This window comes from Balaenoptera borealis (assembly GCF_965194805.1).
Source record: "Balaenoptera borealis genome assembly, chromosome: 5".
NCBI lineage: Eukaryota > Metazoa > Chordata > Mammalia > Artiodactyla > Balaenopteridae > Balaenoptera > Balaenoptera borealis.
In genome coordinates this window covers 66,245,403-66,269,586 of record NC_138862.1, presented here as the reverse complement: position 1 = coordinate 66,269,586, position 24,184 = coordinate 66,245,403, and the positions used below count along the sequence as shown (strand labels likewise).

At 36.8% G+C, this 24,184-nt stretch overlaps 1 protein-coding gene and 1 pseudogene across 7 annotated transcripts in view; both read left to right on the top strand.

Annotated features, from left to right (window-relative positions):
* Positions 1-242: 242 nt before the first annotated feature.
* Positions 243-24,184, top strand: part of GSK3B (glycogen synthase kinase 3 beta) — a 201,724-nt gene continuing 177,782 nt past the window's right edge. For 4 of the 6 annotated variants that reach the window (XM_082394941.1, XM_082394940.1, XM_082394943.1 and 1 more), the window contains exon 1: positions 253-380. In XM_082394941.1, the coding sequence (XP_082251067.1) occupies positions 293-380 (88 nt within the window). In that variant the 5' untranslated portion in view covers positions 253-292. Of the gene's footprint in view, positions 381-24,184 lie in introns of all 6 variants that reach the window. The other 2 variants (XM_082394945.1, XM_082394944.1) reach the window with 1 other exon arrangement.
* Positions 271-24,111, top strand: LOC309630138 (nuclear cap-binding protein subunit 2-like; annotated as a pseudogene). Its single transcript, XR_014249481.1, has 3 exons — positions 271-380; positions 1,645-22,347; positions 22,529-24,111. The product of XR_014249481.1 is annotated as a nuclear cap-binding protein subunit 2-like (transcript).

Sequence of the window (24,184 nt, the reverse complement as noted above, 5' to 3'; positions counted from 1 at the left end):
CTCCCAACCATTTCTCCCCTCCAAGGAAAGGGAGGGGAAAGAATTGTATTTTTTTCCCAGCTCCCGATCAATCTATATGTTAAATATCCGTACTGATCTGTCTTCAAGGAGAAATACATCGCTCGCTTTTTTTTATAGCTGTACAAAAGGAGTGAAAAGCCAAGAGGACGAAGTCTTTTTCTTGTGGGAGAACTTAATGCTGCATTTATCATTAACCTAACACCCCAACATAAAACAAAAGGAAGAAAAGGAGGAAGGAAGGAAAAGAAGGTGATTCGGAAAGAGAGTGATCATGTCAGGGCGGCCCAGAACCACCTCCTTTGCGGAGAGCTGCAAGCCAGTGCAGCAGCCTTCAGCGTTTGGCAGCATGAAAGTTAGCAGTGAGTATTGATTTTATTTTACACCCCTTTTCCACCTCATCCTTTAAATAAGAGACTTTAAAATATCAGGATCTTAAAATATGAGACCTTCTGATATAACAGTCGGAGGTAATGGAAAAGGGCAAAAACCTGTCTTCAGTCAAGGATGAGGCAGCTCCCTCTTTTCTCCTCCCATATCCCCTCCCCCGGTCTTATTAACCTTGAATTGAGGGAATATGATTTTTATTTGGATGATTCGATCTGAAACTTAGTTCTTTTCATATAGTTTTCTTGCAGTTGATAGCTTTATCAAGCGGTTGAGTTTTTCCATCTTAGAATAGCGATGGAAGTGTTTACTTGCTCATCCTTTTGAATAAAGCGAAGGACAAGACTCATAAACCATTATGTGCTTTTGCAGAGTGTGTCTTTTGGAATGAGGGATAGTTTAGTTAGCTCAGGTCTCAGGGGTTATCATAGTTTTGTATACTTAATAGAGGAGCTAAATGTCACTGTCTCCTAACATTTCTTTCTTGCCTATGTGACTATACAAAGTATGTGTTCATAATCCAGAGATGAACTTGCTCCGTAACCACATTCCGGTTTGGAGGCAAGCTTTGATTCTTCCCTTTAGAAGGGACCGGTGGGGCTGATTGATATGCAGTAGCAGTAGTATCTCAACATGCATTGTTCTAAATTGGATAATTGGTATAATATGTTATCTCTTAACCTTCCCATTTTGGCATTACCAATCTACCACTATAGAATTAAGGTTTAATCAAAAGGTAATTTGGAAGTACATCCAAGTTTTGATTGGGGCTTGTATTGTCATGTTGCCAAATGCTAAGTTGAATGTTAATTGTCACTGACTCATCATTAAAGTTCAGTTTTAGGGTGCCATTGCACTCAGTACTTGCTAAATGATCTAGAGTTCAGGGGTTCCTTCTTAAGACTAAAATACTCTTGCATTGGTTTCCTGTTGAATTTAGATAAGACTATGGAGTTAGAAGAATATGGATTTAGACCTTTCCATCATAGGTTTTGCAGAAGGCTGTGGTCCTGCATATAATAGGGATATTTGGGCTGTGTTCAAGGTTGTTGCTAGACTGTACCGTCTTCCCTGATTTGTGCAGAAAAGTATATGTTGAGTGTCCAAGTCTATACTAAGTGTCCAGTGTTCTAATGTTCTCTATATGTGGATATGTTTATGTGGTATTTAATGACAGTTTATTTAAACATACTTAAAGAATTTGACAAAAATATCTATATTGTTTCCTTATTCCTCCAGAAAAGGGCATGATGAGGGTAAAGAAAAACTGTTTTGCTGCCTAGAAGGAGAGAATTGAACTGAGATTTTTAAAAAGTATATGCTGTTACATGAAATTGATTATGTCCTTAAGCAACATAAAATGATCACTCTTATTTGAACTCAGGATTTCAATTCATTTTGGCTTTTGGAACTTGCCTGAAACAGGGGTAGTCTAAGGTAATAACTGAATGGGAGATTATTTTTGAGAGTTAAGTTTTTTTTTTTTTTTTTGGTGACTAGCTAGTTCAGAATGCAGGGTATGTGAAGAGGGAAGCTGATGATGCATCTTTCAGGGAATGGTCAAGCTTTCTAAGCACTTTATGGGGTCATTTGAGAGGAATATTTTAAAGTTCTGGGGTAATTTTCTGCTATGATGAAGCAAATCTTATGATAGCTACTTAAGAGCCTCTTGTGGTACTGGAGTGTTAGGATGTTTTTCATCTTGGTTTAAAAACCACTCGAAATCAATTTTAGGTAATTAATATATTAGATCTATTTCAGAGAGCAAAATAGGATAGCTTATAATATTAAATTTGGGGACTTTTCATTTAGTTTCCAGGATTCTCTTTGAATCCTGTGTGGATGTTGCCTGAGGATGGAGTAACTCTTGCAAAGTGTGCAGGTTAAAATGTTGACTTTTCTGTTACCATATAGGTCAACCTAACATTTTAAAAGTTGTAGATCAGTGCTAATTATGTGTTTTTGACAACCCTGACTTTAAGGACATTTTGGAAGAAAGGGGAGTAATTAAGCGTTTGTTGGAGTGCTAGTGTTCTAAGGGACCCCTTTTCAAATGAGAGCTATGTAAGAAATTATAGTCCTTGGCCTGAAAAGCTTGTCAGTTGTTGAGACAGGTTATAGGTCAAAATGTGAAAACAATATCATGATGGCTGCAAGATTATAAATGCAAACAGAATGCTTCGTTCAGAGGGACAAGAAATGAAGGGATGAGGTAGAGGGCCGGAGAGAGAAGACTTCTGTAGAGGTGTGTTTTAAGACAGATGTTAAAGGAGGCAGTAACTTGAATTGACAGAGAAGCATAGAGGATTCTAGATGGAAGGAATGGACAGACGCACAGAGATAGTGATTTTTGTATTTTTGTATTTATAAAGCAGGTTAGTAAATCTGAATGAAAGGGGCCTAAATAGGAAAATAAGAAGAGATGGAATTTGAGAAACGTGTTAACTGATGGAGGGCAAAGGGGGCCTGTAAGTTTGGTTGAGATTCAAGAGAGATTGGTATTTAGTGTAGGTTGCTGAACGAAATATTTGAAGACGATTTGGGCAGCTGAGTTGATGGGTTAGAAACAAGACATCAGAGCCATTTTAGGAGGTAGTAGGGTATGTCATGAAGAATGAGAGAATATAAAGTGTGAAAATGAGATGAAAACACATTTGCGAGACAGCGAGAATGAAGAACTGGCAGGGCTTTGGATTGGATTGAAGGGGGATATTTGGGAAGGAGTCAGGAGTTAAAAATAAATTCTGATGTTACTGGTCTGGAAGATTTGACCACCAAGTTATATTGTTGATTGTAATGGGAAAGTTGAGAAAGTGCTGAGATGAGAGGGTAGTTGAGTTCACTTTTTAAAAATTTAATATACAGTAGGTTTTCTTGAAATTCAGAGGCAGCAGTTGGTTACTGGCAATGATATTTAACTTTACAGTCTTGAATTGTTTCTAATTTTTCTGAACCCAAAACTGTCAGATTTATTTTCAGGAGTAGTAAACTGAAGGTTTTTATTTATATGCATTCCATTTAAAGTCCTAAAAAAGAAAATAATTTTTTATGTAGATTCAAAAACCTCACACTTGAAACCTAGTTATAATAACCCGATGGTAATTTATTTGAAAACAATGAAAATATTTTTTGGGCTAAACTGTGACATAAAAATTTTAGGTATTTTATACAGCCTTTAATTTTATCTTCGGTACATGCTTGAAACTAGTTTTTCAAAAATAATGGTTATTCTTAAGTAAACCTTGCGTTTAAAATAATGGTAATATGCAGACTCCAGCAGAAATTAAAAGTTGATTTTATGACAAGTATTTTTTGCCTTTTTTTGTTGAGCTAAGTTTAAACAGTATATTTGAATTTTCTTTTTGGCTGCATTGGGTCTTCGTTGCTGCGCGTGGGCTTTCTCTAGTTGCGGTGCACGGGCTTCTCATTGCGGAGGCTTCTCTTGTTGCAGAGTTCGGGCTCTAGGCGCTCGGGCTTCAGTAGTTCTGGTGTGTGGGCTCAATAGTTGTGGCTTGTGGGCTCTAGAGCACAGGCTCAGTAGTTGTGGCTCACGGGCTTAGTTGCTCCGCAGCATGGGGGATCTTCCCAGACCAGGGCTCGAATCCGTGTCCCCTGCATTGGCAAGCGGATTCTTAACCACTGTGCCACCAGGGAAGTCCCTGAATTTTTTTTTTTTTTACTCACTATGGTGAACCCATTTTTTTTGTCCTCATCCATATTCAAGTGTTATTAAATAAATGTAAATAGTTATGAAGTTCTTCTGTAGAATCACATGATATTTTACTCAAAATAGAGAAAGTAAGGGACTGTCTATGGTGATTTTTGGTTAAAATATTAGTAATAAATCTTTTTGATAAACTATTAGTGAAAATTTAGCTAGTTGTCTAGCTAAGTCAAGGAGAAGTTATTTCCTCATACAAAACTTTTTTAGATCAATTTTTTTTTAGTGAAGTGAATAATTAATAGTAGTTGCATATTACTGTGCAGTATTTAGTTGTATGGCAACAAAAACCAAAGAGCAGGTGGCAACTTAGAGTTTCTCCATTCCCGAGGGAATTTAATCTCTTTGTGACATATAAAAATCAGGTTATTAGAATTTAACCAATTTCTAGATTATTCATTGTGGAAGAGAGCTCATGTGTGAAACTGAAAACCAGAGTTTTATTTTCATTGTTTTCATTCCTTTCCCAACCAGACCTTTCCAGAGTTGTTTAAAAAACTAGACCTTCATGTAAAAATTGCATGCTCTCTTGTTACATGCACCTCTAGAATGCTAATTGTGAAATGACTTTAAGGCACAGGTACTAAGAAAAAACTTCAAGGGAACCCAGAGGTTCACAAATCAATTTATGACTGTTTGGGAATTGCATTTAGAAAATGAGGTGACGTCTTCTCATTTCACTTGCATAGTTCAGCTGAAAATCAGTATATACTTGTACCCTGTGCTGTCTGCCCCTTGTTTTGGACTTAGGTTGCTGGTGTGAGATACTGTTTCGGAGAAACAGCAAGGCTGGGGAAGCCAGAGTTTCTTAAGTGTCAGCAGCAGATTCTGAGACTAAGGGAGCTCTGTTTTTGTGTGTGCATTATGTGTAGAGAAGGCTGTGAAACGTGCATGTGCCACAGTTCCATACATTTAATAACTCTCATGGGATTGTGGGACAGGGGTGGGATTGGGCAGGCTGTGGGATTGTGGTGTCTCTTGTGATGCTCCAGGGGTGGAGAATGGAGGGGCAGAGCACGTGGGTGTGATGGGATTATATGCTGGTACTAACAGAACCAACCTGATTTCCCAGGTATTGTTCTACTAAGAACATAATCAGCATGAGTAAATGAATTTATTGGAATGTTTAGCATCATTTTCTAGCCTATTTTTTGGGGGGAGGGGTTGGAGGGGATAGTATGGAGAGGGAACCTTGCATGATTGCAAGGATAGAAGCATTTTCATGGTTCACTGGTTTTAAAGTAGAGGTTGCAATCTTTGCTTCTATCTTGGGTTGTACAAATCATCCTTGGTTATATAAATTGTCTTTGACCTTGGTTGAGTGCGATGTAGAAACGTATATTTATATGAAGACCTGTGTGAATAAAGCAGCAAGGAAAAACTGACAGAGTTAAAGGAGAACAATTTGTTTTCCCAAGTTTCCTACCATTAAATTGATAAAATAAAGGGATATTTATTCTATTCTATTTATTATTGAGTTTTTATTCTAGTTTTTTAAAATAATGAGTTAATATTCAGCATGTGATGGACATTGAGTAAATTATTTCAGTTTATGCTCATGTCTGTAATATACTTGGTCTGAAACAAGATGCAGAGACACAACTTTGTAGATTTGGATTCTTAGTTTATGATCTCCTTTCTCACTTTTGCTTATGTTTTGGGGAGAAAGGTGTACTTTCAAAGCGTGTGCAAATTGAAATTCTGTAAATGGTTGAATCTTCTATTTTTGTATTGAATAGTTTTCTTAGAAGCATTTTAGTGTGATCATATTGAGGCAGTGATGTTTTGGTTATTTCGAAACTAATTTTGCCAAACCAGGTTTTCCTTTTGTCTCCAGGATACCATGGCCAACAATGGCATGAATATGAACCTTTAACGTGTTCCTTTATTAATATAGTTTGGAGTTGTTAATTTCTTGATTGTCCTTTCAAATCAATTTAATAATGAAAAGTAAACATTCCTGACAAATGAGGCACTATTTTCCTAGAAACTTGTATTTTATTTATTTTTAAAATTTTAAACATTTTTTTGGCCGCACCACGCGGCTTGTGGGATCTGAGTTCCCGGACCAGGGATTGAACCCGGGCCACGGCAGTGAAAGCCTGGAATCCTAACCACTAGGCCACTAGCAAACTCCCATAGAAACTTGTATTTTAGATGGTGGTATAATTTAAATGAACTTACAGTCCTAGGATTGAATAAGCATGCCCTAACGCCAAAGAGATGGTAGGTAGGCAGGCAAAAATATTGGTAACATTGGTGCAAAGCAGTAACATTAATACTACATTTTTTCATTACCATTAATTGTATCATGTTGAATTCCTTGGCTTAGGAAGCCAAAAATAAGTGGGTTGCTTTAATAGAAAGGGGTTGTGAATAATAACGTGATTGACTTGTGATATGTCTGTTGAATGTTTATTAAATGCTAATAAGCAATCTGCCAAATTCTTTACATGCAACAGCTCATTTTAATCATTACAACTCTACAAAGTAGCTAATACTATTATCTCCACCTTATAGATAGGTAAATGACATTTAGAGAAGGGAAGCAACTTGTCCAAGATTACCTGACTAGAAGATTGCTCTGCTAGAATTCAAATACAGGCATTCTGATTCTAGAGCTCTTGCTCTTTATTTTATATTTTATAGAGAATGGATTGCTGTTGCCTTAACACTTGGATTCCAGAGATAAGCTAAAGTGCCTTTTCTTTCAGAATAGTCTTTCGTTGATAACTTAGCAGTGACTGTGTAAGACTCATGATTAGTCTGCTTTTGAAATTAGTTTCAGGCATGCCTGTTAGCAAATATAGTATTTAATTACTTATAGTTATATTGGAAAAAATTCTCAATTCTTTTAAGATTTCAGGGAAAACTTGTTAAGACAAACATTGAAAATGAAAATGTTAGGGCTTATGTCAGCACAAAAAGAAAAATAAGTAGTATATGGTATTTTTTTGTTTAATGTTCAGTTGGAGCACTGGTTTTTATTGAAAAGTACTGATTGATCGTAAGTAAATCTGGTGTATTTATATTTCCAGGTAATATTAGAATGTGATTCTCCAAATTAGCCATTATTAAGGATTATTTCTCTCCATCTCTTCCTATAGGTTGTGAAGTATTTTAAGTGTTCTACTCTTTTTTTTAATATTTGACAGCAAACTTCATGAAATTTTATTATATGTACACAACTAATTAGTCAAGTATCTATAGGACACTTGTTATGTCTGGAACTGTGAGCCTTCAGGTTGTTGTTGTACTTGTTGTTAAAGAATAACAGCTATGCATCAATGTGCAGTTGGGTTATTTGGAACATCACCTTTTTGGAATTCGTTGGTATTTGACAATCAGGAAGTGAACCAAAAAGGCTCCTGAGCAGCTAAAATCCTCACACAAATGGTGCATGCTCTTTCCTCATAGGTTATTTTTTGGCTTTTATTTAGAGTTCTTTTTTTATTCTTTAACACATAGTTTTAAGTCATTCACTTGTCTTTTTTTTTTTTAAACTGCAAATTAGAAGGGAGTGAATTACACTGATATTAAGCATTACACCTTCTAAAAAGTATAGACAGTTCAGGAAAACAAGCATATTGGGATTACTTAGTGTAGCCTCACACAACCCCAGGGGAAATCACTCTGATAATTGTTCAAAATTTTGGTCTAGAGAAGGTTAAATTATACTAACTTCACTCTCTCAAAAGGACAGGAGGCAGGAAGGTCTCTTCTGGGTAGCTGGGGTTCTCAACTTCTCACTGCATTAAACAGTCTCTAATTTCTTGGTTACCTGAAGTGATGAGGAAGAGAACCGGGTCATCTCTGTCTGGTTGACCAATTCCAGTTGGCTTTCAGTGATACGGATGAAGGTACTAAAGTCTTCAGTATGCTAGCCCAGAGTATCGTTTCCAACTCTTTCTTCCATTGCCCGTCTATGTATATTACTCAGCAACAGCATTTTATCTGATTTAAGATTTGTTGTCTTATTTTTTCTTCTGTGGTATATATGGAGTTGCTGTTTGGATTTTGACATGCCCATACCTTTGTGGAATGCTTAGAAGGCACTGCATGGAATCATTTAAGCTTTCTTATGAATTATGATTAGCTGTTAGAGAGTCACTTTACCAAATACACTTACGGCCTCTATAATGAGAATCGAAAAGGTGGGTATCTTAATTGTTGACATGAAGAAAAAGGACAATCATGACAAAGTACTTTTTTTGTCTTTTGGAGGTCTAAGAAATTTTTAGGGGCTTAATTGACTAATATAAGTGAGAAGATGTTTCAGATTTCTTTCTAAGGAAGGCTAACCTATCTTTTAAAAATGTGACTCCCAGGGTTTCCCTGGTGGCGCAGTGGTTGAGAGTCTGCCTGCCAATGCAGGGGACACGGTTTGAGCCCTGGTCTGGGAAGATCCCACATGCCGCGGAGCAGCTGGGCCCGTGAGCCACAGTTACTGAGCCTGCGCGTCTGGAGCCTGTGCTCCGCAACAAGAGAGGCCGCGATAGTGAGAGGCCCGCGCACCGCGATGAAGAGTGGCCCCCGCTTGCCACAACTAGAGAAAGTCCTCGCACAGAAACGAAGACCCAACACAGCCACAAATAAATAAATAAATAAATAAATTTTAAAAAAAAGAAAAATTAAAAAAAATGTGACTCCCTCTACTTCCCCTTATTCCGTAAAATCAGTTAATTCTTTTAAATTGATTAACCACTTTCTTCATGATCTGTGTGGAAGTTATTGAGTTGAGTCGAGTTGCTAATCCTAGACTTTTGAATTCGTAAAGGCAGCACCTGGAGAATTGGAGTGCTGGAGTTATGCCTGGCATCAGACTGACGGTATTGTAGGTGCATTTGCTGTCTTACTGGAATTTCAGAGCTTTCGCACTTTACACATTTAAACTCTGAAGGGAAGAGGGAAGCTTTGAGTTGGTAGGGTTTCAATAATAATAATAAATTATATGTATATATGTATATCATATTTATGTAATGTATAGTAACAATCACAATAATAATATAAATTGGATGCTGTATGGTAGACAATTCCATGTTTGTCTTATTTACATATTTTGCTTTTAAAAATGGAATTTATTCAGATGATTCAGAATTCAAAAGTATTCAGTGATGTCTTCCTCCTCCTCCTGCTCTGTAACTACCAGTCCTCTTTCCTGGAGACAGTCAGCATTCCAATTTCTTAAGTATCCTTCCATAGATATTCTGAATCTTTACAGGTTATTTCTGCTATGAAATTACATTTTGTGTATACAGACCTAAATTAACACAGGCTTTAGCATAAGAGTGTTAGAATTAAGACAAAATTTAAATCAGTTATTCTAGAAAATTGCTGTTGTTTTTCATCCTAGTAGATTACTAAACCCTTTTTTTTGGAATATGAGTTGGATGGGGAGTAAATACAAAGATGAGAGAGTGCTTCTCTTGGTAATAAGAGGTAAAATGATAATAGGCATAACCAATGAATGCTTAGTGGCACATTTAAAATATTTGCCACTCTTTGTGTATTTGAGAAATGATCTATAAGGTCAAGTAGATATTATGTGTGTTCTTGCTGGAAATAGCTGTTTATTTCATGGTAAAGAAAAAGATAAAAGATAATTGATATTTTCCTTTAACTTTCCATTTTTTGAACATCTTAGATGAGAAAACCTGTTCTCTTGAGAGATCAGAGGCGCAGAGTGCGTCAATGTCAATGAAGCCTGTGCCTTTTACCTCTTTAAGAGCGCATGGTTTCATTCTGCTCCTAAACCAAGCATTCCTTAGTCTTAAAAAATTAAAAAAAAATTTTTTTTATTAAGTAATACGCTCCAACATATGATTTAAAGAAATCAAATAGTGCAGAAAGTCTCAATATAGAAGCATAACTCCTCTCCCTCATTTCTGTTTCTCAGAGGCAACCTTAACTATGACAGCTATTTCCTCTAGTAGTTTTATCATAATTTTAATTAGTGTACTATTTGTCTATGTCTTAAAATTATTTTTAGATATTATTTATTGTCATCACCATCTCCCTTTTACTATCTTACTAATGTAATTGTACCACCATTTTTAGTTAAATAATTATTTATTTAAATTATTATTCAGATCAGCACTCAGTATCTAGACATTAAGGTGAATAGTGTACAATGATTACATTTCCTTTTAAAAACTGCATTATTGAGATATAATTCACATACCATAAAATTCATTAATTTAAGGTGTACAGTTCAGTGGTTTCCAGTACTCACAGAGTGATGCAACCATCACCACAATCTAATTTTAGAACATTTTTAATCACCCCAAAAAGAAACCCTGTATCCATTAGTAGTCATTCCTCATAGTTCCCTTCCTTCCAGCTCCAGGCAACCACTAATCTACTCTCTGTCTCTATGGATTTGCCTATGCTTGACATTTCATATAAATGGAATCTTAAAATATGTGGCCTTTTGTGACTGGCTTCTTTTACTTCATATAATGTCTTATAGGTTCATCCATGTTGTAGCATTTATCAGTACTTCATTACTTTTTATTGCTGAATAATATTCCATTGTATGGAAATGCCACCATTTGTTTACCCGTTCATCAGTCAGTGGACATTTGGATAGTTTCTACTTTTTTGGCTATTATGAATTATGCTAATATGAACATTTGTGAACAAGTTTTTGTGTGGACATATATTTTCAGATCTTTTGGGTGTATACTTAGGATTGGAATTGCTAGGTCATATGGTAACTGTTTAATATTTTAAAGAATTACCAAACTGTTTCAGAAGTGACAATCACATTTCCTTTGCTTTCAACTTTTTTTTACACTTTTTTGTTGCCATTTTCTTTCTCTTGCACAGCTTGCAATGATCACAGTCTTCATTTTTTTCCCCTCAAATTTTATTAAGCATTCTCTAGATTCTTCCCTACCCTCCATTCTTTTCCTGGAGTGCTGTCCTACTGGGATCTGGCCTGGTTGTTCTCCAGGCCTCTGCTGTACAGCTGTCATCCTCTAACTTCTTTCATTGCTCTTTAGGGTCCACTGTCCTATTTCCTGGATCCCATCTCTTTGCATCCCTGAGTAGTTCTTATCTAACATAGTCTCATGACATCAGCTAGCAGTGCCTGGAGTATTAACTGTTTGGTAAATGTATCTGGAAAAGTTTTTAGTTGGTTGTTTTTTCCACATTTGCTCCAAAAGGGTAGTTAAGAAGCTGACACACTTTTTTGGCAGGTGTCTCACCTTTTCAGTATCTAGACACTGAGGCAAGATGTTTGGAAGGTTACTTAGTATCATTGTGATCAAGTGATTACCGTGCCAACATGAAGCAACAACATGAAGCAAGTACAGAAATCTGAACAATATAAATGTTAAGAGGTTGTTTAAACCAGACCTGTTCAATAGAAATATAATGGAAGCCACAAATGCGAGTCACATATGTAATTTAAAATTTTCTAGGAGCCACATTAAAAAGAGTAAAAAGACAGGTGAACTTAATCTTAAGAATATATTTTATTTAAAACAGTATATCCAAAATATTATGTCAACACGTAATGAATATAAAATTTACTAATGATAAATTTTGCCACCTTTTTTGAGTACTGAATCTTCACAACCTAGTGGGTATTTTACTCTTAATAGCACATACTAATTTGTAGTAGCCACATTTTAAGCGCTTAATAGCCACATGTTGAGCAGTACAGGTTTAGAATTTTCCAGGAATTACGTTATTGTGTAATATTGTTGTCAATCTGCCTAATCATATATATATATATATATATATATATATATATATGTATGTATGTATATATATATATATATTCTAAAGGAACAGATAAGGTGTATGTAGTTTAAAAACACTTCATTGATTTGTCTCATTGCTTTGTTTTGGTTTTAGTCATGTCTTCAGTTTATTTTGAAATTTACACCACATTAAAGGAGGTTGAGAGATTTATGTTCTTCAGAAACGTCCTTGGTATAGGAGGTAATGATTTTTCCCCATATTTTAGCACACTTAAAAAGTATATTAAAATTCTTATTGGTATACTTGTTAGATGTTGTTATTGCCATGATTGTCCTGGTCCCAATGAGATCTTATTAGTCTAAATATTCTGTCATAAATTCTCTCCCCTTGCTGTTTCAAAGACCCACCCAGCTTTCAGAGTCTCATACGCCACCTCAACTACTTAGTCTTCCTCGCCCTTTACTCCAAGGCATGAAATGCACTTGCATGTAACTCCTGTAGCACAATCACTCCTCTTATGTGCTGCCTTGTGTTCTAGTTAACTTGTTTTGTCTCTTTCTAGGTGATTATAAATTCGAGTATGGCAAAAACGGTATTTTACTCACCTTTGTATTTCCTGTAGTGTGGAGCACAGTGCTTTCTATAGTGGGTTACTTAATACATATTTGAATTGAAAGCAATTTATCATGGTAGTTACATGTATACTATACATGATAGTATTAGAGTTTCCAGGTCATCAAACTGTCACTGATGTTTCTAGAAACATTTCAGTTTTTGTTTTTTTTTTAAAAAATTTATTTATTTATTTATTTATTTATTTATTTTTGGCTGTGTTGGGTCTTTGTTTCTGTGCAAGGGCTTTCTCTAGTTGCGGCGAATGGGGGCCACTCTTCATCGCAGTGCGCGGGCCTTTCACTGTTGCCGTCTCTCTCGTTGCGGGGCACAGGCTCCAGACGCGCAGGCTCAGTAGTTGTGGCTCACGGGCCTAGTTGCTCCACGGCATGTGGGATCTTCCCAGACCAGGGCTCAAACCCGTGTCCCCTGCATTGGCAGGCAGATTCTCAACCACTGTGCCACCAGGGAAACCCAACATTTAAGTTTTGATACAAGAAATTAAGTTATAAAGTTAAACCTGGATTTTTGTTTAAACACAAAGGAACAATAGTAGGGAAAGGAAAGAGACACAGAGATTTGGACACTTGTGTTATACTGTGTGCTTAGCACAGAGTGGTGTGAACTCTGGATGGATAGCTGAATGAAAGAACTCAGATGCTAGGTTGCACTGGTTGGTAAGCACAATACCTTTGAAACATTGATCCTGTCCAGCTAGTACAATACCCCCAAGCCTTCCAGGAGTTTATTTGGAGAGGGTGAGGGTAGAAGAGAGATTTAGAATAATGAAAAGTGATAAATCAGTTTCCTTATTTTTACCAAGTAGCTTATTCTGCAAGAGACAAAGTAAACAGACTATTTAAATATGAACAGGCCCTTTCACCATGGATGTACTTAAACATATAATTGTATTGTGGGGATTTATGAAAACTTTAATTTTTACAGGGCTTCTTTTTGTGTCTCTCGGATAGTGTTTGTTTGTCTGATATACTAGTGTATATTAGTATATCAATTCAAGAGCTTTCCCAGAGAAAGTAAGAAATATTAATAAGCAATAAGCGTTCTCTTCACTAAATAATCTAACTTCTTAAATAGCTGTAAAATTTGGCTGTCTGTATTGGGTTTTGAGAAATCATGATGTCAGGATAATAATTTGGTTTTTACTGAGCAACATTGTATCTGCTTCTTTGACTAATTGTATACATTGTGAGATGTTTGGCTGACCTAGGGCATGATTCTTAGAAGAGATTTATTTTATTTTCTCTGTAAGTAGCAAATGCTTGCTGTGCCATTGAAACCTAAGAGGAGTTACTAAAGAACAAAGCATAATTCTATTTAAATTCGTTGAACATCAGGGATAACCTTTATTGAGAGAGTTTTGAGACTTTACAGTATATATTTACCTCCTGTCAATTTACAGAAAGTTAAAGAATGGCTGTGCACTTTCAAAGGATAGTGGAAATGTTCTAGTATTTTATTTCTGCTATAGTGGAGAATGAGTACTTAGTAAGAAACAGAGGAACTGTGTGTCATGACTTCTAAAGTAGGAGCAGGTGGGCCAGTTCCTGGGGTCCTTAGAAAAGAAAGATCCCCAGAGGCAGAAGATTCTCTGACTCCACTGTCTTGTATATGGCATCAATATAAATTGTACAGCTTGTCAACTATCATTATTAATTTAAGAGTAAGATATTGTTTAAAAATGTAGCTTTACTTTATGTCCCAATTAACAACAACATATTTTTTTTTCTTATATATACCTGGGAAAACCTATGTACTTTCTAAAGTTTAGGTAAGAGGTAAGAAATGCTGCTGTTGACCAGAGGAGTGAGGGTTGGGGAAAAAGTTAATTAGAAAAAAGATTGTGGTTATGATGAGTATTGAGTTTCCCTAGATGCTATGATGGTAGCCCATATCTTAGAACTAGAATAATTCAGATGTAGCTACTGTTTGAGTGTTTACTGTGTGCCAAGGACTGATATTTCATATAACTTTCATAATGCTTTGAGGCAGTATTCTCCCCATTTAAGGATAATGGAGTTAAAAATATTTTAATTGATATATTCAGGATCTCACAACTAGTAGGGAATAGGCCCAGCATGTTGAACTCAGGCCGCCAGACTTTAAATAAAAGACAAAAGGTTTTTCAGTACTTACTATGTCATTGCACTATACTAAGCAATTTATTTCTATCTTATTTAATCTTTACCACAATCTGGTAAGGCAAATACAATTTACAAATGAGGAAACTGAGGCTTAGAGGGCCTTACACAGCCAGCAAATTTTGTAGCCATACTTTGAATTTGTTCTTTTAACTGCTGCACTATGTGATCTCTATAATTTGGAAAGAAAATAGGAAGATTCTGGGAAATTGGTTGAACTAAGGTTTCTTAGGGTAGGGCTTTGGAACTTTTACTTTTTATTAATGTTGCTTACCAAGAAGAAAGTAAATTGTCAGCCATATACAAGTAAAGTTAAATTGTTTTATCCTTTTGAAGTAAAAATTTTAAGAGCAAATACCTTGCTTTAAAATTAATGCAGCCTGTCTATGAAATAGTGGCTATAAGAGATGGGTAACAAATATAGTTGAAATCCATATTGCAAAGTCAGTTATGAGCCAGATCCCATTATCATTGAGGAAATTGAGGCTTAGAGAGGTTAGGTAACTTTTGCCAAGGTTTCAGAACCAGCAGATGGCAGAGCTTGGATTCCAACCAAGGTAATTTAATCTAGAACTCTTTTCTTAACTACTTTACTGCCCTAAGAGAATGTGAATGATGTGCAAAAATGGAGCCTTGCTACCTCTGGTAACTTGAAGACACCGATTTTGAGCTTGACACATCATAGCTTGACTCAAGGCAAGCATTAGACTTCACCCACCTGCTTCCATCCTTATTGTTTCCTGAGGTCACTTGTCTCAATAATTTTTAAAAAATTAGTTAATTAACTTATTTATTTCGCTGCATCGGGTCTTAGTTGTGGCGTGTGAACTCTTAGTTGCGGCATGTGGGATCTAGTTCCCTGACCAGGGATTGAACCCAGGCCCCCTGCATTGGGAGGGTGGAGTCTTAGCCACTGGACCACCAGCGAAGTCCCTCAATAATTTTTGTTGTTGCTTTGCATTATTGTTGCACATGAAGATCCTCTTTATCTAGTTGATGCTTAATAAATGTTGAATGTTGAAAAATAAATCAGAAATTTAAAGCAGTGAGTCTTGAGCATAGAGACCAAATTTTAATATATCAGTTCATAATCATGTTTTTCTCTCTAAGTAGTATTTTTGTAGCTTTTAGGGTAGTTAAATATTAATTTAAAAGGTTGATTTATAGTTTTCATGACTTGGAGTAAATTTTCTGTGCTTCTGAGGAACTTTTCTTAGTTGATAAGTGTTTTAAGTGTCAGATTACAATAAAATCCTGTGATGATACAAAATTCAGATGCAGTATAATTGGCTCCCATTCTCTGTACTGCCTTTTTCTCTACAGGTGAGGCCAGATACACATTATGTTTGTAGTAATTTAGTTTATGTCCTACAGTTCTGGTAAATGAAAACTGATACGTGAACTTTTTATTCCCTGTCTCCTCTACTCTCTAACTGGAAGACTAGTGGAAAAATACTGTTTTCTGTTAACAATGCAGTAGCAAGCCCTGTTAGATTTTTCAGACCACACTTACAAGAGGACATCTGGGTTTTAATGTATAATAGTTTATAAATGGAGTATTCATATATCCACAAGGCACTTACTTGCCAGCTCAGCTATCCAGAATGCAGGCAGGAACTAGATAGTGGATAAAAATGAACACTGAGAGCCGAAAGAGCTATCATCTGAAGCAAAGTTTCATTTTGTTTTTTAACCTATGTAAAATCCTTTGGTCAGCATTTCCTACACTAGTTCCTTTAAGCAATGTTATGCTGCAATAAATATTCTGTGGATAAAGAAGTTTAGGAAATACTGCTTATAGGGTCCCTCTAAGGGTTGGTGTTCGTTGGATCACACTTTGGAGTCTTTGCCTTAGGTATTTGGGTCTTGCATTTATTTTAGAAGAGAAGGGAGGGGAACCAACATTTAAAGAGCATTACTGGGCTTCTCTGGTGGCGCAGTGGTTGAGAATCTGCCTGCCAATGCAGGGGACACGGGTTCGAGCCCTGGTCTGGGCGGGTCCCACATGCCGCGGAGCAACTGGGCCCGTGAGCCACAACTACTGAGCCTGCGCGTCTGGAGCCTGTGCTACGCAACAAGAGGGGCCGCGACGGTGAGAGGCCCGCGCACCGCGATGAGGAGTGGCCCCCGCTTGCCACAGCTAGAGAGGGCCCTCGCGCAGAAACAAGGACCCAACACACCCAAAAATTAAATAAATAAATAAATAAATAAATAAATAAATAAAAATAAGAGAATTTAAAAAAAATAAAAATAAAAATAAGAGCATTACTGTACAGGACCTAGGTGATATCTCCATTTTACAGACAAGGAACCTGAGGCCCTTTTGGAGGATAAAGAACACAAAACTAGCAACAGGGCAAAACTGGGAATGGATCCCTAATCTCTCTGATTCCTAAATCTTTGCTCTTTTGACTTTACTGTGCTATTATATAATTGTAATGAACTGCCCATTTGGGTTTTACACTTTAGAAACAGCAATTTAGCAATAATACTAAGAAAGAGACTAAGCTGCCCTACTTAGGGAAGAAGGAACGGATAAATTTACTTACCTGACACATGGCCTGTGTCCTTTGCTTTGCATGGATGAATTCCATGCTCCAGAGGGAAAGGTTTCAGAGAATACTGTGTAAATTAAAGTGCTTTTAGAGTGAGATTTGTTAGTATGTTTAGTTATGTATAGCTTTATGTCTATTTTTGACATTATAAGGCCAGAACCCCCTCTTTCATCAGGTCTATATAGTGGGCTTAGACAAGTTACAAACTTTTTATAGCTTCATTTTCCTCATCAGGATGTGGTGATAATAATACCTACTTTTCTGGGTGATTGTGATGCTTAAAGGAGGTAATGATCCATGTAAGGTGTCTGGCACAGAGTAACCTTAGCTGCCATTATTATTAGTAGTAATAAAAGTAATTAAGGCTTAGGTGTAGATTGTTACCTCTCTGTATCCTGATTTTTTGTTTTGTTTTGTTTCTTAATGGGCATGTGTAGGGTGGTCATAAGGAAAGCCTCCAAATCTTTTTTTAAACTTACTTGAGGAAAAATCATCACCATTTGCCTTATTAAATTACAGTCATACCTCGTCTTACTGTGCTTCGCTTTATTGCACTTTGCAGATACCACATTTTTTACAGACTGAAGGTTTGTGGCAACCCTGTGTTGTCAGATGATGGTTAGCATTTTTAGCAATAAAGTTTTTTTTTTTCCTTTTTTTAATTATTATTTATTTTATTTTATTTTTTATTGGCTGTGTTGGGTCTTCGTTTCTGTGCAAGGGCTTCCTCCAGCTGCGGCAAGCGGGGGCCACTCTTCATTGCGGTGCGCGGGCCTCTCACCATCGCGGCCTCTCCCGTTGCGAAGCACAGGCTCCAGACGCGCAGGCTCAGCAGTTGTGGCTCACGGGCCCAGTTGCTCCGCGGCATGTGGGATCCTCCCAGACCAGGGCTCGAACCCGTGTCCCCTGCATTAGCAGGCAGATTCTCAACCACTGCACCACCAGGGAAGCCCCAATAAAGTATTTTTTAGTTAAGGTGTATACATTGTTTTTTTGTAGATATAATGCTATTGCATATTTAATAGACTACAGTGTAGTGTAAACATAAGTTTTATGTGTGCTGGGAAACCAAAAAACTTGTGTGGCTCACTTTATTGTGATGCTCACTTTATTGCGATGGTCTGGAACCGAACCTGCAATATCTCCGAGGTATGCCTATGATGAAAGTCCTATCTTGAGTATATTTTGTAGGGCATTAAGAAAGTTACAGTTGCTGTTAGGCATCTGGCCCTTTTTCAGTGAGTACTATTTATAATCAGCAGATGTTGACCTAGTGCCCATAAAGTTTTTGTTTGTTTTTAGTGTGAGATGTGTATTTTGAGTAGATCTAATGACTGTGTAGTCAATCTTTTTTTAAAATTTTTATTTATTTTTGGCTGCATTGGGTCTTCGTTGCATGCGGGCTTTTCTCTAGTTGCGGTGAGCGGGGGCTACTCTTTGTTGTGGTGCGTGGGCTTCTCATTGTCATGGCTTCTCTTGTTGTGCAGCACAGGCTCTAGGCGCCCGGGCTTCAGTAGTTGTGGCACATGGGCTCAGTAGTTGTGGCTCTTGGGCTGTAGAGCACAGGCTCAGTAGCTGTGGCACACGGGCTTAGTTGCTCTGCGGCATGTGGGATCTTCCTGGACCAGGGCTCGAACCCGTGTCCCTTGCATTGGCAGGCAGATTCTTAACCACTGCGCCACCAGGGAAGTCCCTAGTCAGTCTTTTTATACTAAATATTTTTCTCCTGAAAACTGTTTTCAGGCTAGTCTGTATGCAGTGACAGTTTGGTTTGTATTTGACCATTAGTTATTAAATGTTTAACTATGGTGGGCAAACCAGATTACTATGGAATGTGAAGATTTTTTTCTCCCAACTTGGATGTCTATAGTCTTGCTCAGTAGAGTTAAATAGTCTGAGGTGCCCTCTGAAAATTTGGAAAACTGTTTAGAGCCTTTCAAAACCACTAAGACTATTAACTGTGGATTGAGTTAAGCAGAGTATGGTATTTTTCTTCCTTCAGTTTTTATTCCTCTTCAGTTCTGAGGAAGTGGGGGAGAGAGCCTCCCCACCACCCCCCTGAAAAATTTTTTTCCTAAATTTTTATTTCCTGCTTTGAAATAGCCAAGATCTTTGGGGGCTCTAAGAACACCAGTTTTCACAGCTTGAGGCAGAGTGATTTTCATGGGAAACCTTTTCTTATAAAATAAAATACTCTTTGTCCTTGTCAGGACATTTTTAAAGGAACAGCTAGTAGCAGCACCTCACTACCTTGTCACTAACTAGGGTGAAGGAAGAGAAGAATGAGTCACAGTTTCATTCTTTTTCCTATTCTGCTTCTCTTCTCCCTTTCACTTTCCACTTAGCTCTTTATTGACACTTAAAAAGTTTGCCAACCCTGATCTAGATCACTCTGTCTGATGGTGGTGATATTTTTTTTATTCCTTCTGTTTTATTTGCTGGAGCTCTTCTATAAAAAAGAACTTCTTTACTTCAATCAATTGTATGATTATTCTGAGGAACAGTAGAATAAATGCTTGATTCTTTTCCTATTATTTGATAGAGGTGGCCAGTGAGGATTTTGTTTGTTTGTTTGTTTTGTTTTCCTTAAGAATCAATATGAACCCCAGATTTTGGATATGTTTGTTATAATCCATTGTAGTTATTCTTTTTAATTCTCAAATTGTCTCATCTTTAGCTAGTGGGAGCCCCTTCATGTTGGCTCCTGTATTCCTCGAGAAAACCTCAATAATCTTTGGTAGCCCGGTTTTCCAGGATAAAAAGATGTTCCAGGCTCATCTTGTACATCACCTGTCTCGGATCTAGAACCAGTTATTTCTCTAAGGGGTTTTGATTCCTTTTAGTGTAAGATTATATTTAAAGACCATCATCTGAGTCTTTGTTGCTATGGTTGTGTTGTTTGTAGGCCCTTTTATTGGACAGAGCTAGGGGGTGTGGTGTGTGTATGTGTGTGATTTTTTTTTTTTGTGGTAAAATAAACAATTTAAAATTGACCATTTCTATTTTAAAGTGTACAATTCAGTGACATTAAGTACATTCACAGTATTGTTTATCGATCACCACTGTCTAGTTCCTGAACTTTTTCATACTCCAAAAGGAAATCCTATATTCATTAAGTGGTCACTCTGCATTCCTATCTCTCCCCAGACCCTGGCACTAATCTGCTTTCTGACTATGGATTTGCTTGTTCTGGATGGTTCATAAGTAGAATCATACAACATGTGGTCTTTGTGTCTGGCCTCTTTCACTCAGCATAGGTGTTTTCAAGGTTCATCCATGTTGTAGCATGTATCAGTACTCCATTCTTTCTTATGGCTGAATAACATTCCATTGTATGGCTATACCACATTTTGTTTATTCAGTTGATGGATGTTTGGGTTGTTTCCAGATTTTGGCTATTGTGAATAGTGTGCTGTGGTGAATGTGTATGAATTTTTTTTGAACACTTGTCAGTTTTCTTGGGTGTTTACTGAGGAACTGCCAGTTTTCCACAGTGGGTGCCTCATTTTATATTTCCACCAGCAGTGTATGAGGGTTCTAATTTTTCCACATCTTCTCCAACACTTGTTATTTTCCATGTTTTGATAATGGCCATCCTAGTTGGTGTGAAGTGGTATCTCATTGTGATTTTGATTTGCATTTCCCTAATGACTAATGATGTTGAGCATCTTTTGATGGGCTTTTTGGCCATATGTATATCTTCTTTGGAGAAATGTCGATTCAACTCCTTTTCCCATTTTTTCTTTTTGTTGTTGGGTTGTAAGTCTTCTTTATATATTCTGGATACTAGACCCTTACCAGATACATGATTTGAAAATACATTCTGCCATTGTGTGGGTAATCTTTTCACTCTCTTGACAGTGTACTTAGACGCACAGAAGTTTTAAATTTTGATGAAGTTGAATGTACCTGCTTCTTTCCCTCTCATGCTTTTGGTGTCATATCTGAAAAAGTATTCACAAATCCAAAATCATGAAGTTTTACCCATATGTTTTCTTCTAAGGATTTTATATTTTATTTCTTATATTTAGGTCTCTGAACCATTTTTGAGTTAATTTTTATATATGGTGTGAAGTAAGGGTCCAGTTGTCCAAGTTCGATGTGTTGAAGAGCCTGTTCTTTTCCCATTGAAGTGTCTTGGCACCCTTGTTGATTATCAGTTGACTATAGAGATGCATGGGTTTATTTGTGGGCTCTCAGTTCTGTTCCATTGATCTGTATTTCTGTCTTTATGTCAGTACTACACTGTCTTGATTACTCTAGCTTTGTAGTAAGTTTTGATACTGGGAAGTTTAGGTCGTCTAACTTAGTTTTTTAAAAAGATTATTTTGGCTATTCAGAATCCTTTTCAATTTCATTTGAATTTTAGAATCTTCTGTAGATTGCTTTGGGTAGTATTGACATTTTAATATTAAGTGTTCTGATCTATGAACATGGCATGTCTTTCCATTTATTTAAGTATTCTTTCATTTCTTTCAGTAACTTTTGTAGTTTTCAAGGCTTGTACCTCCTTGGTTAAATTTATTCATAAGTGGTATTTTATGCTATTAAATTGAAATTTTTAATACTATTGTAAACTGAACTGTTTCTTAATCTTTTCAGAGTGTTCATTTGCTTAGTGTATAAAAACATGAATGATTTTTGTGTTGATCTTATATTCTGCAACTTTGCTTAGTCTGTTGTATGATTATTTAAATGCGAAAATACACTAACACAACACTGTAAAGCAGCTATACTCCAATAAAAATTTTAAAAATAAATAAATAAAAATTTTAAAAAGTAAAAAAAAAGAAAAGAAAATACACCATGAGTTCATACTAATATTTCTAAGTCTGATTTTGTTTCCAGTTTAAGGGTTTAGGATTATAAGATTTTCCCTTTAACTTTTTTAAGATTTGTATTTATAGCTCTTTTCTTTTACGCTGAAAGTCTTGGAGAGTAATGAATTACTTGCCATGTTACTTATATATACATATGTGTATTAGTATTATTATTTTGAGCTTATTTTAGAAAATGGTTGCTGAAAACAATTGCCAGTTCCGCCACCGCCGGGGTGGCTTCGTTATTCTCACAGTGGCGGAGTCCTCGGCCACTTCTCTGCACCATGTCAGGTGGCTTCCTGAAGGCGCTGCGCAGCGACTCCTGCGTCAAGCTGAGCCAGTACCGGGACCAGCACTTCTGGGTCTCATTACTTTAGAAAGTTCCACATCATAACCATCATGAATTACAAGCATCCTGCAAGATTCAAACAGTGAACGGATTCAACTTTTGCTGTTGTTTATCTCTGCAGTCTAAAGCCTATAGTTTCATTTAGGTAGTAGTAAGATACTGTCTTGTAGAATTTCTACAGTGTTTCCTGAATGGGTGACAATGAAGAACAGGAAAAATTACTGAAGAAAAGCTGTACATTGTATGTTGGAAATCTTTCCTCTTATACAACTGAAGAACAAATCTATGAACTCTTAAGCAAAAGTGGTGACATAAAGAAAATCATCATGGGCCTGGATAAAAATGAAGAAAACAGGGTTCTGCTTTGTGGAATACTATTCAAGACCAGATGCAGAAAATGCCATGCGGTACATAAATGGAACTTGTCCAGATGACCGGATCATTCGCACAGACTGGGACGCAGGCTTTAAGGAGGGCAGGCATATGGCCGTGGGTGTTCTGGGGGCCAGGTATGAGATGAGTATCGTCAGGACTATGATGCTGGGAGAGGAGGCTATGGAAAACTGGCCCAAAACCAGTGAGTGGTGAGAGCCCCATCATGAAAAACTCACTCCTTTGGCCTGTTGAATTTGACTTGCGTTACCCAAGGTCTGCGAACCTGCCCATTTTTACCAAGCTTTAATCAATGTCTCTACTGAGCTGGAAGCCTCTTCATGGTTTTCCACTTAAAAATTATTAAAGGACAGAATCCAAAAGAATGCCTTTAATTCTGTAGTCTTAGCATCTTGGTCGTGTGTCAGATTACCAGAATGATTTCAGTTACCAGGTCAAAAATTGTGTTCCTTAGCAACAGACGTATAATGTTGATCTATCAGCCAAAACACACTTCTTTTAGGAAGATTGGAAAAAAAATTTTTAAGTGTTTACCATATTTGCATCTAAGTAGGTTCATGGTCTACCTTGGGGCCTGGAATTACTATTTTTAAAATTTTAAGTTTGCATGAGATAAAGTTTAATAAGTGGAGTTTTGCTATGTAATATAGCTTTACTCTAAATTAGGAATACATGTTTGATAACTGAATTTTTTTCTGTGTTGAATTTTAACCTCTAAAGGCAAATTTAAGAGTCAAGGGAACCTCCTAAATAGTTGGTAAGCCTTAGACAGTCCCAGGGGACACCACCTCTTATGTGCTTTATATATCAGGAAATTAGGTCAGGACTTGAAGGGTATTTTTACTAAACACATTTTTCAAAATATGTGTTTTAGGTAAAGCTAAGAAAACCAAGGGTCTGTATTACAGGGAACCTCAACTTCTGTAAGGGCAAAGGGGGACGCTGTCAGTAGGAAATGGGGAGGAAATATCAGGAGATGTGAGTTAAACCATTGCCTTGACATGATGAAGGTTGCTGTGAGAGCCATCAGATCTATTTTTTTCATTTTCAAACTGATCTTGGGAATTGAGTGGGGTTTGTTTTTTGTTTTTTTTTTTAAATGAGCTTAAAGATCAAGAGAATGCTTAACAAAAACAAAATCAGAAATGCTTCCCTCGGGAAATGTTTTGGCTCCTTCTCATACTGAAGTCTGTCTTGTTTTTTCCCTAACTGTGCTGAGTTTCAGAGCCTGGGTAGTGAGCTGGTGGTCTCTACAGACAAGGGAGTCTGAAGGATTTATTTTGCATTTGTAAGGCAAGAGAATTTCTCTAATATAATGTGAACTATTGCTCATTTTAAACTGGTAGTCTAGTATAATTTTCCCTGACGTAAGTGATATTTTTTCATCTAGCAACAGAGTATCTCCTAATTTCCAGTAGTTTGTGAAGCTGGGGCTGAAGTATCTCAATGTGAACATC